The sequence below is a fragment of the Hemiscyllium ocellatum genome, chromosome 9, assembly GCF_020745735.1.
Source record: "Hemiscyllium ocellatum isolate sHemOce1 chromosome 9, sHemOce1.pat.X.cur, whole genome shotgun sequence".
Classification (NCBI taxonomy): domain Eukaryota; kingdom Metazoa; phylum Chordata; class Chondrichthyes; order Orectolobiformes; family Hemiscylliidae; genus Hemiscyllium; species Hemiscyllium ocellatum.
Window position 1 is genome coordinate 58,962,335 of NC_083409.1, and position 16,269 is coordinate 58,978,603.

Consider the following 16,269-nt stretch of genomic DNA (forward strand, 5'->3'; position numbering starts at 1 on the left):
AGTTTAATACAGCCAGCCTGTTAATTACCTAGTGTGTGGCCTTTTCCATGGACTTAGGTAGAGCATAAAATGGCAACATAGACAAGTTAGCTGAATGAATGACCTGTTTTGTGGTATAGATTTAATGCAACTATGAATAGCCATAAATTAACCTACTAGACAAGACCTTTCGTTTTTAAGTGACTATTTTTTTCAGCCTTTTTTATGCCTCTTTCAGTTCACACAAACATTAAATATTATAAAATTTGGAAAGTAGTAATCTAGATGGTTTATTCATTGGATCTCAATTCCCTTGGGAACAAATTTGAAAAACATTGTATTTTGAAGATAACCCCAGTGTATTCAACCAGTAAATGGATCTCCTAGGCCAGGATCTTTCTGTTTTTGGTCCAAGTCCAAAAGCTGGTGGGATTCCTGAGAGATACAAAGGTGAGAGAGCACATTGGATCTATCTGCAGTGAGGTAGCTGAAATTAGAATCCTGGAACAAGAATGTCCAGCTGCCAAGAGCTGTCAGCCATTCCCAGGCCATAGAACTCCAGAAATCAGCAGAGCCATGTTGCAGGCCATGGCAGCTGCTATAATAACCCCAACACCTCCAGATCTCCAGGAGGAAAGATAAGTGTAGTTTGAAAGGTTGGTGTTCTCAGGGAGGATATCACAGGGAGAGGAAAGCCATGGGGACTCTGTGCCTTGTGCCCAGTCCCTTGATCCTACAGCGATTAGTAGTTGGACAAGGGGATAGGGTGCTACATAGGATTCAACAGCGTTTAGGAAGAAGATAACAATCTGACCGTGTCCTATTTGCATATTTAATTCTCTTTTCTGGAAAGTACATGTATAACTGTAGAAATGATAGAATTATGTGTGACACTCATTGTATTGGCTCAGGCATAGAAAAAATAGTTGCTAGAGCAAAGTATCAGAAAGTAACCCAAAAGTGCCAGTGCTTTCAGAAGAATGGAGAGGGGGATAGGAGAAAGTGGTGCAGGGTAGCAGAGCATTGGGGAAAATCCATTTTTTTATTTCCTAAAAAATGTTTCAAATCTATTTCTTCAGTATCACTGGAATTTTCAATTTTTGACACTGTTTGTATATGTTCTTGAGTTTTATTTTGTGTTTTAATATTTTGTCCTCTTGATTCCTGATGTTTTTACTCTTGAATTTTGCACTTAAGACCGCACTATTCTGAAAGGCACCAAGTCAGACCTTGATGCAGCAACGCAGCAACCTTTACCGAATTCAGCCCATGGGACTGTAGGGAGTGACCAGGGCAAAGCAGAGCCCCAGCCTGACAAACTGTTGTCTATCAGTGACCTGGATGATATTTTTGGCCCAGTCATATCTCACAGATCTGGAGTTATCCTGGCGAAGAACAAGTGGATCGATTTCTCTGATCAACCTTCTAGAAATGAGGTCTCACCAGTGGCTCTGGGTGAAAACAGGTCCCTTGATGCCCCTCCGAGTGTTTCTGTGCCTCTAGAACATGATGGGAGTGAGAAAAAAAGTTCTGAGCAGGTTTTGGTCAAGAGTGAAAAGAGCGAGTCGTCCTCCTCCCTGAAAGAGCTCACTTTGGGACAAAAGACCACACCCCCTCCCCCTCCACCACCTACCTACAGAACAGTGGTATCTTCTCCAGGACCCAGTTCAGGCAGTGGCGTGTCCAACAGCAGTGGTACGTGGTGTTCGGTTAAACACTGCATCAGCATGCCCACACTGGAGCCAGCCTCCGCTAAGAAGCCTCAATGTCAGCAACATGAGTGGCTTCTTCCTGCTTCTGTCCTGTTGTATTTGTGCTGTTCCATTCTGTGCTGAGCTCTGCTTTTTTGTGTTCTTTTGAAGGAACGTGAGTGACATTCCATGCACCCCTCCCCATAAAAGCTTCACCTCCAACCTTTACATGAAACTGGCCGACAGGTTTTTAGGCTCTATATAGGATATGGTACATCCTGCAGTGTCTTCCCATTCAGCAGCACATCAAGGAATTAAGATTTCAGTTGAGGACAGACTGGTCAATTGTACAAGGTGCTACAGTTTTAAAATATCCTTGCAAAATCTAGTTGTAGATTTGTTGGGATCGACTAACGGTACATTGACTAAAAGTATGCCTTTGAATGGGACTTGGAACTACATTAATGGTAAAAAAAACACTTTTATTTAAATCATCCCTATTATTACATTGCTGTTACAGTAACAGGACAGAATGGCTGGTGTGGGGGCCTGTATCCTTGGGTTCTGTTCTCCCCTCTTTGTAAGTCGCTGAGTCCATTGGAGTGTTAACCAAATACGGTCATGGTTTCTGCTGCTCCATTGCTGTTCTCTGTGTTTACAGATTCATGCCCTGGATGTAATCAGAGATACGAAACTAACTTTTTAATGATAATGAAATGTTGATGTCTCATTTTCACTGTCAGTGATGCATTATCCATATAAATAGGACATCAGAACCACAATAAGACTGAACTTTCCCGAGAATGGGTAATTGGCATAGTACTGATCCATTCTGATTGAGAAGATCCCAGGTTTGAACTCTGGCCTGGGTCACTTTTATTGACTGCAGTGAAGGACTGAATGCTATGATGACAGTGTCACCATAGTAGACCATTTATTCCTGAGTCCAGTGATTTGTAGTTTTCATTTTCAAGTGAATGTGCTTCAGACAGGAATTTTAATGTAAATTCTCAGCATGAAGGATGAGTAAATCATGAATGTTGGCAATGCTACAGATTTCACCTCTTCAAAACAACTTGCTGTCAGCCAATTTCTATTACCTCCCCCAGACCTCTCCTGTTGTGTAATTAGAACAGATTTGTGTCTTGCTGAGTGCACTTTTTCTTCATTGGTTTATAACCATAACAAGAGTTTATGGTTATATAGCTTTTTTTGTGCTGATGTTGCAGCTTCCATTAATCCTTTATTTGTTTGTACATCAATCGCCTTTCACAAATATATCCAATGGGGATGGGAATGAAAATATACACTCCATTTGTAAGGAAATGTATTGTCTGTTGTAGTCCTTGATCTCACGGACCATTAAATTCCACATTGATCTGTGTTGCATTAACTGATTGCAGTTAGGACATTAAAATTATCTTTGTGTCTTTGGACTGGGAGGAGAAGACTCAGGTATGGTTCTTACAGTGCTATCCTGGGAATACTACTGGAGGTTAATGGGTGTAACTTGCCCATGGTGTATCTAGGTGATATCCATATCACCTAGATATCTGCTGCTTGTGCACAGACCCAATTTTGTCTTTTATTGACTTGAGCAGAAATACATATCAGATTAACTTATACGACAAGTGACTAAATTGATGTTACCCATTTGGTGCTATTGCCAATGTTCAACTCCCCCACTGCCCCCAAACTGGTAGACATTGGATTTGACAGTGGTGTTGTGCACAATTTGCTGATACATGGTACTTAATCTCCTATAGGAAGAACAGCAAGAGTCTGCATGTCAGAAGAGAAAAAAAATCTAAATATATATTTAAAAATTAAAAGTTTTATATTGTCCTTGCAGTAAAGTGGCCATAAATATGAACTATGCTATAGAGAATACGCCTATCATTTTTGAAAACAAAGAAATAGGAGTAAGCCACTTGATTTCTCTTACCCCTTCCACTGTTCACTTGACCGAGTTGTGGACAAACTCCATATACTCACCTTTGTGGCAGATTCCCCAAATGTCATTAATTAACAAAAACCTATGTATGGCATTCTTAAAATTAACAGTTATTTTAGGATCTAGCAAAACAGAGTTCAAAACTTCTATCACTGTTTCCACAAAGTCATATTTCCTAATGTCACTTTTGAAAGATCAATCTAATTCTTTGATCATGGCATCTAGTTCCAGATACAATTTCTTCCTATCTGCATTCTTTAATATCTTCAACATTGTGATAAAATTGTTCTTAAATTTGCTAAATTTCTTAGTTTAAGGGTGTTTATGGCAGGGTGGTAGTGGTCTTACCTTTTGAGGCAGGAGGCTCAGGTTCCAATCTCACCATCTACAAGTGTGTGTCACAACAGGATGATTAGAAAATATCTGCAATCCTGTTTTGCTTAATCTCTCCTCATAGTTTAATCTTTAGAGTACTGGTAGCAATCTAGTAAAACTGTGTTGCACTCCCTTTAAAGCCCAATACAGTATATCCTTCTTATGGCAATATCCTAAGGAAATACAAACACTCCAATTCCTGTTGTGTAGCATGTTTGTTTATAGTTTTATCTTTCATGAATCTGATATAATAATCATGTTCAGGTACAATTGAACAGTCTTTTGTCATGTACCATATTGACTGTCCACCAAAAATGGCCAAATCTTTAATAGCAGTGAACCGCCAACACTACTGAAAATACAACCGGAATCAATGGAGTAGATTTCTAAAGCTGGTGGTAGTGGGGAGATGGGGCTTACGCCACATTCTTGGGATTTGTAAATGAGGGTGGGGTGGGGTGGTGCGGTGTGCTGGTGTGTGCAAAGCAGTGAATGATGGATAAGATTATTGATTGGCCAGTAAAGACTGTTTAAGGGACTGGAACTTTAGTGGGTTCAAAGAAGCAAAACTCCGCCCTCCCTCAATGCTAAGGTAACCCCCATGACGTGTAAAATTTAAAAACCTGTTTATTTATTTTTAGGTTCTTCATCTCCTGCCCGTCCAGCAACACCATTGGGCATCACCAGTAACACTCCTCCTCCTCCACCACCTCGCCCTCCATCAAGGCCTAAACTGCCTCCTGGAAAACCTAGTGTAACCGACATGGTACGTTTTGGTGTCCTACTGTTACATTCATTATATCTAAACTGTTCCTGGAGAATAACAAAAGAATTATTAAATGTGCTGCTCAGAGTCAACAGAGACAAAGTCATTTCTCGTAACTGGACTCTATGGGGTTTAGAGTCAAGATTAGTGTGGTGCTGGAAAAGCACAGCAGGTCAGGCAGCATCCGAAGAGAGGATAATTGACGTTTCAGGCAAAAGCTCTTCAGGGTTCCTGATGAAGGGCTTTTGCCTGAAATGTCCATTTTCCTGCTCCTTGGATGCTGCCTGACCTGCTGTGCTTTTCCAGCACCACTCTAATCTCCCAGCTTCTGCAGTACTCACCTCTGCCTCTTTAGGGTATAGACCCAATCGGCTCAGCAACTAGACAATGATGGATTATTACATGTCAGAATTCTTGTCCACCAACCATCAAACCCAGGCTAGACTATGAGAATGTGAGTGAAGATCCAGTCACATCCAATGTTGAAGTGATATTACCCCATCAACAAGTTTCCCCTTAGCCCATTAAATCAGTCTAAAGTGTGTGCAAGTTTCATTTAAATTCTGCAGTGTGTAAGCCCAGTCTGTATATTTGTGATATGTTAATCATTCCTTTTGCCATATGAAATATATTGTAAGTGATGCTTCTTGTGCAGTGGAGACTGCTATAAGCATCAGATATTTTTACTCTTTTGACTTTTTTAATCATTTTACAAAATGCTTCAATACTGGCTGCTCTTGATATTGTCACCATTTTCCAATGCATAAACAATTTTCAGAACATAGTTCACTAACAGTAAAATGTATACAAAACCCATTATTTGTGAATGCATCTGAATGTTGTCTGTAACTGAAGCAGTTACAAGACTCCAGCAGAGCAAGAAGAGCTGAAAAATGGTGTACATGTTAAAAGAGCCTTTTGGGTCCTGATTTTCATTGCTGGATTGAGTGTGCAGAGGCAGGAGAACCCTGAACTCGACCCTTAGAGATGTTTGATTTGGGAGGGAAGGCTAGATCGGAAGTCAGACCTGGTGAACCAGGAGCAGACAGAGTCTGCCAGTTGCCAAGGTTGGCTCAGTGGAAAGTCGACCTCCGGGTTCCAGCACTGTGTCCAGCAATTAAAATAAGAGATATAAAACATTCAACCTCTCAATCTCCCACCTCCTGCCCCATGCACTCCTCTTGCACCATCCATATCGACATATTAGTAATCTATTGACCTCTGCCTATTTTCTCATGGCCCCTCTAAACCCCATGCCAACATACTGCCAGCCTATGTCAATTGATAGTTCCACCCTGTACGTTGTAATATTTAAAGTTCCATAAATTGTAGAATACACGCTATTGAGAAAATCATTTTTATTCATAAAAACAGTGGATAGAATCTTAGAGTCAGAGCGATGTGGTCAATGAGAGGATTTGCAATAGAATTGGTAAATCCAATGAGGCCAATCATGTCAAGAGCATTTCGCTCCATCTTTGCTTTTCACACATGCCAGCAGCTTTCACAAGAAACACACTGCATGTGCAGCAAGGGAGTAGACAGCTCTCAAAAGGGAGTAATCCTCACCAAAGCCTAAGGAGGCACCATTAGTCATGGGCTTCCAGCTCAAGAGCAGCCTCCAATGACAGTCCAGAGATTTAGCCATGGTCAGCCATCCACTCTAGGTATTCTCAGTCAGACAGTCTGTGCCTCTGCAGTCCAGGAACTAGATCATGGTCAGTCCGGTGGCTCTACGTTGGCCAGTCTGCAGTGTTAGGGCTAACACAGTTGGGGAGATGTACTACTACCAGGCAGGAGTCTAGGCACTTGCTTGTCCCGTTACATTATACAAGGTGGTGGGTCATGTTCAGTCCAGCAGCTCCACCCGCAGAAAGTAAGCAGAGAGGGGATTGCACCGGGTTGGGGGGTGTGCCATTGCTGTGGAAAGAAGAGTTGGCAAGTTAGTCATCAGGACTGGGGGCTGCAGGCAGTGGTAAAGTTGGAATGAAGATTGTGAAAGGGAGTAAGAGTATGCAAGGGGCTAATATGGTAAAGCATAGATAGGAAGATGTCCATCATCCGTAAGGAGCAGCCTGGCCTCTGGAGGAGGGGATAGTGTATGAGTACACTTGGCATGGTCACCTCATTGGCCAGGAGCTTGTGGGTGGGGGGTGAATGTGGGCAGGTATAGGCACATGTAGGAAGGTTTGGGGGGGGTGGGGCTGGTAGTTCCTGGGGAGATGAAAAGCTTAATGGGCTTTATGGTGAGGATTATTAGGACGGGGATTTGAATGTTCAGGGACTCTCTCTCTCGTGGTGGCAACAGCGGTTGCAAATCATTAGCCAAGGAGCGTTCATTGTTGCCTTCCATTGTACTGAATATCGAAGGTGCTCAATGGGGAACAAAATGGCAGTGCCTGTGTGGGTGTGAAGTAAGTGATTCAACCTGTGAGGGAGGGGACTGTAGGATCCACCCAATGATGATAAAGCTTTTAAAGGGAAAGAGCATTGCACACAGACCCACTTCTCAGTGTTGCATCTCCCTGCAATGGACACAGTTGGGTAACTCAATGACAGCTACACGTTAGACCACAGAGGCCATGAAATAATAAGAATGCTGTATGAGGAGGGCCAGAGGTGTCAGAATTATCCAATGCCATGTGTACCCCATGCTGCTCTGACATTGAGTTAGGCTCTGGCACAGAGCTACATTAATGGAATCTTGCCTGTGGTTCTGACGTGATGCTGGATGGTGTAACGATATCTTTTGGGCCTACACCAAGAGACTAACAAACAGATGTAAATACATTTATATAAAGTTTTATAATTATAAACATTGAAGAAGGATTTAGATTTGAATTTGCAATGCCAGGCCTTAGAAGGCTCTAAGCTAAGTGTTGGAAAATGGGATTAGAATAATCGGGTGCTCATGTTTGATCAAAGCAAATTCAATGTGACGGAGGGCCTTTCTCTGTGCTGTGGACCTCGACCACATTTGAATTATGATTCTATTGCTCACACACTGGCATAGGGTGTTCTTTGACTCCACAGTTGAGGTGGAGGCACCCTGTTCAGCAGAGTAGCCTGTTGGCCCTGCAGTTTTAATTGGGTGACTTCAGGGTGTACTTGGGGCAAGACAGGTCCAACATGCCAAGGGTCCTCTTGCCAGAGTCAAAAAGTGATGCTGGAAAAGCACAGCAGGTCAAGCAGCTAGATGCAGATTGACCCTCCTCAATAATGATCTTCCATGTGCCAGTGGAGGTGGTGTGAAGAGCAGGCAGGGTGAAGCTGGAGGGCCTGGCCACCTCTACAATGTCCTGAGGGGTATCTACCTCCAGACAGGTGCCACCTGGAAAAGTCCTGTCTCCTGCAGGAAGTAACATCCGGAGTGCCCTTCAGGTTCCCAGTCCCCCTTATTGTCGTGCCTTCCGTCCTGAGGACCAATAGCTAGGACACCTGTTCACACCTGAGCTCAGCTCGCCAGCCGCCCCAAGGGGTGCTGGGCCTGGCTCTTATGGCAGCTGCCAACTCTCCATGCATCGCTGCAGCTTCTGGGTAATAAGGGGTATTTTGTCATGTTCTTGTCTGCACTGCTGTTCCTCCCTCTTGCGTGTGGATTGCTGTTTCCTGATTGCTGACACAACCGACTCCTCCTCTCCTACCTGGGGCTGAGTAGGAGCCTGGCGTCCAACACCACCTCCCTTCCCCTACGCCCCTGGTGCCAACATCCTGGGACATTTCTTCCTCATCCAGCTGCCTTTGCTGTGAGGTGCTCACCTGATGGCGCTCTCACAGTCTCGAAGTCTAACATTCTCACCAAGGTGTCAGTATATGAGCTGAGGGGGGGGGGGGGGGGGGGGGGCGGGGGGGGTGGGGGTGGAGGTTACAGGAGGCAGTATGGCCCTCCAAAGACCTCAGTACTTTTGTCCTCAGAGGTTGAGGAGATGGCTTCAGGAGATTGCTCTGCAGGGTTGTAAATGTTGGTGGTACCTGCAAGACATGAGAGAGCAGGAGTCAAAGCCAGTGGTTACAAATTGTGTGTATTGATTTGAGGCTGAGTGGGCTTAATGTGAGTGTTGCAGTAGAACAATGTGTACTACTCAGTTGACCAGACAAAGATATTTCTGCATCCCACATCTTCCCCCGAGAGCAAGGATTCTCTCTTCATAGGGGTGAGGAGCCCAGTTGTGGCGACCCTCCAACCATTCAGGCTCACTCTGCCTTGTTATGCACTATCTACTCCTGTAATGCGAGGAGGTAGGGATTGAGTGAAATGAAAATGAATGGTATGCCCGTTAGTCCTGGTGCAAGGGTAATTGAAAGTTGCTAAGGTGTTTTGAGGGAGTGAGGAGGCAGCACAGAGGGCATGCAGGGTGAGTGGTGTGAGAGGCTCGGGATAGGGTAATAACAAGTGAGGGGCAATGGTGCAGGCAATAAGGTAAGATTGCAGGTTAGGAGGGCGGTGCTGAGTTGAGGGAACCGACTGAGACAAGGTGGGGGGAGGGGAAATGAGGAAACTGGAGAAATCGGAGTTCATTCCTTGTGGTTGGAGGTTCACCATCCCTCCAGACCTCCCCCTCTCTGAGGATGAAAGATCAGTCCTCAGCAGGGGCCTCACCTTCATTCCTCTATGCCCTCGGATCAATGAGTTCAACACGCGGCGAGGTATTGAACAATTCTTCCGCCGCCTTCGCCTCCGTGCCTACTTTCACAACCAAGACTCCCGCCCACCCTCTGACGACCCCTTCTTCCACCTCCAACACACCCCATCCACCTGGACACCCCGTGCTGGCCTCTTACCCGCCCTCGATCTATTTATAGCCAACTGCCGCCGCGACATTAACCGACTCAACCTGTCCACCCCTCTCACCCACTCCAACCTCTCCCCCTCAGAACGTGCAGCCCTCCACTCCCTCCGCTCCAATCCCAACCTCACCATCAAACCGGCAGACAAGGGAGGCGCGGTAGTAGTTGGCGCACCGACCTTTATACCACTGAGGCCAAACGCCAGCTCGTGGACATCTCCTCTTATCGCCCCCTTGACCACGACCCCACCTCCCACCACCAAACCATCATCTCCCAGACCATCCATAACCTCATCACCTCAGGGGATCTCCCATCCACCGCCTCCAACCTCATAGTCCCATAACCCCGCACCGCCCGTTTCTACCTCCTGCCCAAAATCCACAAACCTGACTGCCCAGGCCGACCCATTGTCTCAGCCTGCTCCTGCCCCACCGAACTCATCTCCGCGTACCTCGACACGGCTCTGTCCCCTTTTAGTCCAAGAACTCCCCACCTACGTTCGGGACACCACCCACGCCCTCCACCTCCTCCAGGATTTCCGCTTCCCCGGTCCCCAACGCCTTATTTTCACGATGGACATCCAGTCCCTGTACACCTCCATCCCCCATCACGAAGGACTCAAAGCCCTCCACTTCTTCCTTTCCCGCCGCACCAACCAATACCCTTCCACTGACACCCTCCTTCGACTGACTGAACTGGTCCTCACCCTGAATAACTTCTCTTTTCAATCCTTCCACGTCCTCCAAACTAAAGGAGTTGCCATGGGCACCCGCATGGGCCCCAGCTATGCCTGCCTCTTCGTAGGATATGTGGAACAGTCCATCTTCCGCAACTACACTGGCACCACCCCCCACCTTTTCCTCCGCTACATCGATGACTGTATCGGCGCTGCCTCGTGCTCCCACGAGGAGGTTGAACAGTTCATCAACTGTACTAACACCTTCCATCCCGACCTCAAATTCACCTGGACTGTCTCAGACTCCTCCCTCCCCTTCCTAGACCTTTCCATTTCTATCTCGGGCGACCGACTCAACACAAACATCTACTATAAACCGACTGACTCCCACAGCTACCTGGACTACACCTCCTCCCACCCTGCCCCCTGTAAAAACTCCATCCCATATTCCCAATTCCTTCGTCTCCGCCGCATCTGCTCCCAGGAGGACCAGTTCCAACACCGCACAGCCCAGATAGATTAGATTACTTCCAGTGTGGAAACAGGCCCTTCGGCCCAACAAGTCCACACCGACCCGCCGAAGCGCAACCCACCCATACCCCTACATATACCCCTTACCTAACACTACGGGCAATTTAGCATGGCCAATTCACCTGACCCGCACATCTTTGGACTGTGGGAGGAAACCGGAGCACCCGGAGGAAACCCACACAGACACGGGGAGAACGTGCAAACTCCACACAGTCAGTCCCCTGAGGCGGGAATTGAACCCAGGTCCCTGGCGCTGTGAGGCAGCAGTGCTAACCACTGTGCCACCGTGCCGCCTCCTTCTTCAAGGACAGCAGATTCCCCCCAGACGTGATCGATGCCCTCCACCGCATCTCCTCCACTTCCCACTCCTCCGCCCTTGAGCCCCGCTCCTCCAACCGCCACCAAGACAGAACCCCACTGGTTCTCACCTACCACCCCACCAACCTCCGTATACAACGTATCATCCGCCGTCATTTCCGCCACCTCCAAATGGACCCCACCACCAGGGATATATTTCCCTCCCCTCCCCTATCAGTGTTCCGCAAAGACCACTCCCTTCATGACTCCCTCGTCAGGTCCACACCCCCCACCAACCCAACCTCCACTCCCGGCACCTTCCCCTGCAACCGCAGGAAATGTAAAACTTGCGCCCACACCTCCTCCTTCACTTCCCTCGTTGGGCCCAAGGGATCCTTCCATATCCGCCACAAGTTCACCTGTACCTCCACACACATCATCTATTGCATCCGCTGCACCCGATGTGGCCCCCTCTATATTGGGGAGACGGGCCGCTTACTTGCAGAACGCTTCAGAGAACACCTCTGGGACGCCCGGACCAACCAACCCTACCACCCCGTGGCTCAACACTTTAACTCTCCCTCCCACTCCACCGAGGACATGCAGGTCCTTGGACTCCTCCACCGGCAGAACATAACAACACGACGGCTGGAGGAGGAGGCCTCATCTTCCGCCTGGGAACCCTCCAACCACAAGGAATGAACTCAGATTTCTCCAGTTTCCTCATTTTCCCTCACCCCACCTTGTGTCAGTCGGTTCCCTCAACTCAGCACTGCCCTCCTAACCTGCAATCTTCTTCCTGACCTCTCCGCCCCCCACCCCACTCCGGCCTATCACCCTCACCTTGACCTCCTTCCACCTATCACATCTCCATCGCCCCTCCCCCAAGTCCCTCCTCCCTACCTTTTATCTTAGCCTGCCTGGCACACTCTCCTCATTCCTGATGAAGGGCTTATGCCCGAAACGTCGAATTTCCTGTTCCTTGGATGCTGCCTAACCTGCTGTGCTTTAATCAGCAACACGTTTTCAGGCAATAAGGTTAGCAAAGCAAGAAACTTGATGGAAGATTGGTGCAATGACACAGTGTATGTGTGACAGAGAGAAGAACATGGCACTTACCCTGGTGCAAAAGAGAGGATCATTGTCACTGTGGAGATGGCACTGACCTGGATGGTGACCATTGGTCAGGTGCTAGGGTCTGGTATCATGACCCTCTCTGTCTGTCCTCCGGGAAGAGGACGACTCTCTTATGTATCATTCCTTTGATCAGAACCTCTAGCTCCCTGATGGAGAATCACAGAATCATCTTCCCCTTCTCTGACATCTTCCCAATCTGTCCTTGCTTGTAGAATGCCAGTGTTCATCCAGGTACACAGTGTTTTAAAGATGGTGTGGTTGTGCAGTCTGTCTGTGACATCTGCTGAGTGGGGAGTTGTTCTGAAAACAAGAAGTGGTAAGATTGAGCTGGAACTGACAGACGCTGTAGGATGGAGTAACTAGCCAAAGTGGTGAGTTTGGTAGCAAACAGTGAGAAAAGTCGCTGGACCTCATGTCAGAAATCCCCAAAAAATTCTTAACATCACTCGCACATAGCCAAGAAATAAGAGATTCTGCTCACCTTGACAACTTTTGGCAGGTCTGATGCTGCTTGCCACTTCTTTGACAGCTTTATTGTTGTATCTTTATAGTCAGTTAGTACCTCCTTAGGAACTACCTTCTGTACTATTAATAACACCAAAGGATACCTAATTAGTTGCTTTCAGTTAAAGGTGTAGTTCAGTTTAAATTAAACAAAATAGTCCTTTAAGCAAATTTTAACACTTGATTTCATTCCACTGAATCTCTGCTCAAGCTATTAGATAAACTCAACATTGGGCTAGGTTGTAATGCTCATTTAAAGTTAAATAAGTTGCAAATGCACACTGTCTTGTCTCACACTTGAGATATGATAGCTTGATGAAATTCTGGAGGGCTGCTAAAGGACATATACCCTTTTTACCTTCAAGGCAGTAAATAGGAGGAAAATTCAGGATAATTTCAAAGTAACTAAGAGTTCTGTTGTGCATACCCTTTACATCAATGTTATAAACTAAATGATGAAATATTTATTTAGAAATTGTAGTAATGATGTTTAATTTGATATGAAGTAAGTTACATTTCGATGATTAAAGATTTTTCCATTTATGTTTTACAGTCCAGGTCTTTTAGTCCTCCAATACATTCATCTAGTCCTCCACCGGTAGCACCACTAGCTCGCGCAGAAAGCACTTCTTCCATATCGTCAACTAACTCACTGAGTGCAGCCACCACCCCTACAGTCGGTAAAGTATTCTTCTTAAATTTTCTTTGTGTCAGCAAAGTTTTATACATGCAACAAATACTGAGTTCAGAAATCTACTTTCAAGGTTTTTTTTTAAATGACTCGATCTTCTTGCTACTGAAACATGCAAAATAAACAAACCAAAAGAACTGCAGATGCTGGAAATCAGAAACTGCTGGAAAAGCTCAGTAGGTCTGATAGCATCATTGGAGTGAAGTCAAATTAACCTTTTGTGACCCTTCTTCAGAACTGATGGTAACTAACAAAAAGTTGTTTTTTATTATGCAGAGGATAGATTGGAGAGAGGGGGTTAGGAATAATCAGTAGGTGGAGATAGAGCCTAATGAGAGAGAAAAGCTGTTGGACAGACAAAGGAGTGGATAGCGGTCAGCCGAGGAGAATGAAAAGCTACTAATGGGGACAATTGGTGGCTAAGTATGGGTTGTGTGAAATAGCAGCAGACCATGTGATTACAAGGCTTGGTGTGTAGGGGTTGGGATAAGGTGCCTCAAGCCTTAAAATTGTTGAAGTTCATATTGAGTCCAGAAGGTTGCAAGGTCCTCAGGGGTAAAATGAGGAGATGTTCTTTCAGCTTGCACTGAGCTTCGGTAGAGCTCTGCAGCAGGCCCAAGACAGATGTTGGCCAGGGAACAGGGTGGTGTGTTGAAGTGGCAGGCAACTGGAAAGTGCAGGTAAAATGTTGCTTCACATGGAAGGTATGCTTGAGCCCATGGATACTGAGGAGGGAGAAAGCAAACAGGTGAATGTTACACCTTCTGCGGTTGCAAGGGAAGGTGCCATGGGGCTATGTATATGGGGGGGGAGGGGGTGTGGTGTTTGAGCTATTGGGAGTGAAGGAGGAGTGGACCAGGGTATCCCAGTCGGAACTGTGCTTGTGGAAGGCTGACAAGAGAGGGGATGGGAATATTTGTTTGATGGTGGCACCCCACTGGAGGTGGCAGAAATGTGACTAATGATCCTCTGGATGTGGATGCTGGTGGGATGGTAGGTGAGGATAAGGGGGGACCCTTTCACTGTTGTTGGAAGGAAGAGAGGGGGTGCGGGCTGAAGTGTGGGAAACGGGTTGGACCTGGCTGAGGGCCCTGTCAACCACACTGCTGGGGATCCTCCGTTGAGGAAAAAGGTGGATATTTCAATGATGAAACTTCCAGCCATTTCTGATACAAAGTAGACATTAGTATGAAAACAGTTCTTAATCGCTGTAATTAACAATATATTAATCCCAGTTTGTCCTTAGTTAGCTCATCTCAGCTCAGTGGAAATAGGTCAGTGATGCAATTTGCCACAATATCCCTAGGCTAGATAAAGGGTGATCGCAATCTGTCTCTTTCTGTCTCACTGTGCAGTGATTCCTTTTGTAAAGTGTATGTGTATGAATGTTAATGGTATAGGGCAATATCAAGTTGGACTTTGATGTTCTCTCAGTTGACTAGACTATTGGTATTAAAATTGTTTGGACCCACTGCATGGGCATTTGAAGAAGATACCTAAGGGCATCCAACATCTGGGGCGCCGTAACCAATCTGCAAGGAGAGGATAGCAAGAAATGGAATGTATTACAAAAAAAAAGCCTGCAGGAAATAATTTTAATTCCCATTTAGTGCATGAATATTGTGGAGGATAGCCATAGTCATCTGACTACTGTGATAAGCTTTTATTGTTTAACAAGCACTGATTAGAATTTATCTTAATGAGTGATCACCACTTCTAAAAATAGAAACTGCCTCATCAACTTGCACAAGCAGACACTTGAATTCACAACTTGAGAGTTCCAAAATATAAATGTGTAGATGTTTTAATGCCCTTGCTTTCAAATACTTTTTGACAATTCATCTGCAAGCTCATCTGGTTAAAACCATACCATGCAGATCGGAAGGCCTAAGTTTCTGCGGAGTTAACTGATCTAAGTCAGGCTAGAAGCACCGGTTTCTCTACTCTGGGATAGGAATAGGAAAAAGATCCAGAGTCCTCAAGCCTGCTTGAAATGACCTTAATAAAAATATTCACCTGGATGTCTGTGCTCTGCTCTTCTGATCAGATAACCTGTCATCACTCAATGAGTGGGAAATGTTTTTTTTCAAACAAATTCCAGGCAGGGGGAGGCAGGTTTATATGCCTGCTCAGATATTGGTGTTCGTTCAGAAGTCTGACATCATCCCACTGTATTCTGGGTTTCTGCAGGGTGAGATTGGAAGCATGCAGTCACTCACCTTTGGTTACTAAAAGTACTGTAATGGTATTTAAGAGTGACCTCCATTCTTCTCAACTAGGCCACCTGTTTCCCAACATGACAGCAGCTCTCGCCATGAGAAAACGCGGCTGGAAGAGTTTCTTCAGTAAAACTGGAGAAATATAAATGCTTTGTTCAGTGACAGTGCAGTACTGCAGCAATGACCATTGAGAGACTGCTGTTCAATACACATCTTCCCTCAGAAGGACCTTCACTACTTAACATGTGATGGCTTGGACTGTGCTTCAGTTACACGTCCCTGCTGCCAGCTTTTACCATGGAATCCGATCAGTTTATTAGATTAGATTAGATTACTACAGTGTGGAAACAGGCCCTTCAATCCAACAAGTCCACACCGACCCGCCGAAGCACAACCCACCCACACCCCTACACCTACCCCCTGCCTAACACTACGGGCAATTTAGCATGGCCAATTCACCTGACCTGCACATCATTGGACTGTGGGAGGAAACCGGAGCACCCAGAGGAAACCCACGCAGACACGGGGAGAACGTGCAAACTCCACACAGTCAGTCACCTGAGTCGGGAATTGAACCCGGGTCTCAGGCGCTGTGAGGCAGCAGTGCTAACCACTGTGCCACCGTGCCACCCAAAGCAGCTCCACTTTCCACCTTGATAAG

The 16,269-nt window shown here is 46.0% G+C and overlaps 1 protein-coding gene across 1 annotated transcript in view; it reads left to right on the top strand.

Annotated features, from left to right (window-relative positions):
* sgip1a (SH3GL interacting endocytic adaptor 1a) overlaps nt 1-16,269 on the top strand; it is a 217,083-nt gene that overhangs the window by 148,651 nt on the left and 52,163 nt on the right. The window contains exons 13-15 of the mRNA XM_060829768.1: nt 1,261-1,674; nt 4,641-4,765; nt 13,252-13,378. Coding sequence (XP_060685751.1) covers nt 1,261-1,674; nt 4,641-4,765; nt 13,252-13,378 — 666 coding nt within the window. The remainder of the gene's footprint in view (nt 1-1,260; nt 1,675-4,640; nt 4,766-13,251; nt 13,379-16,269) is intronic.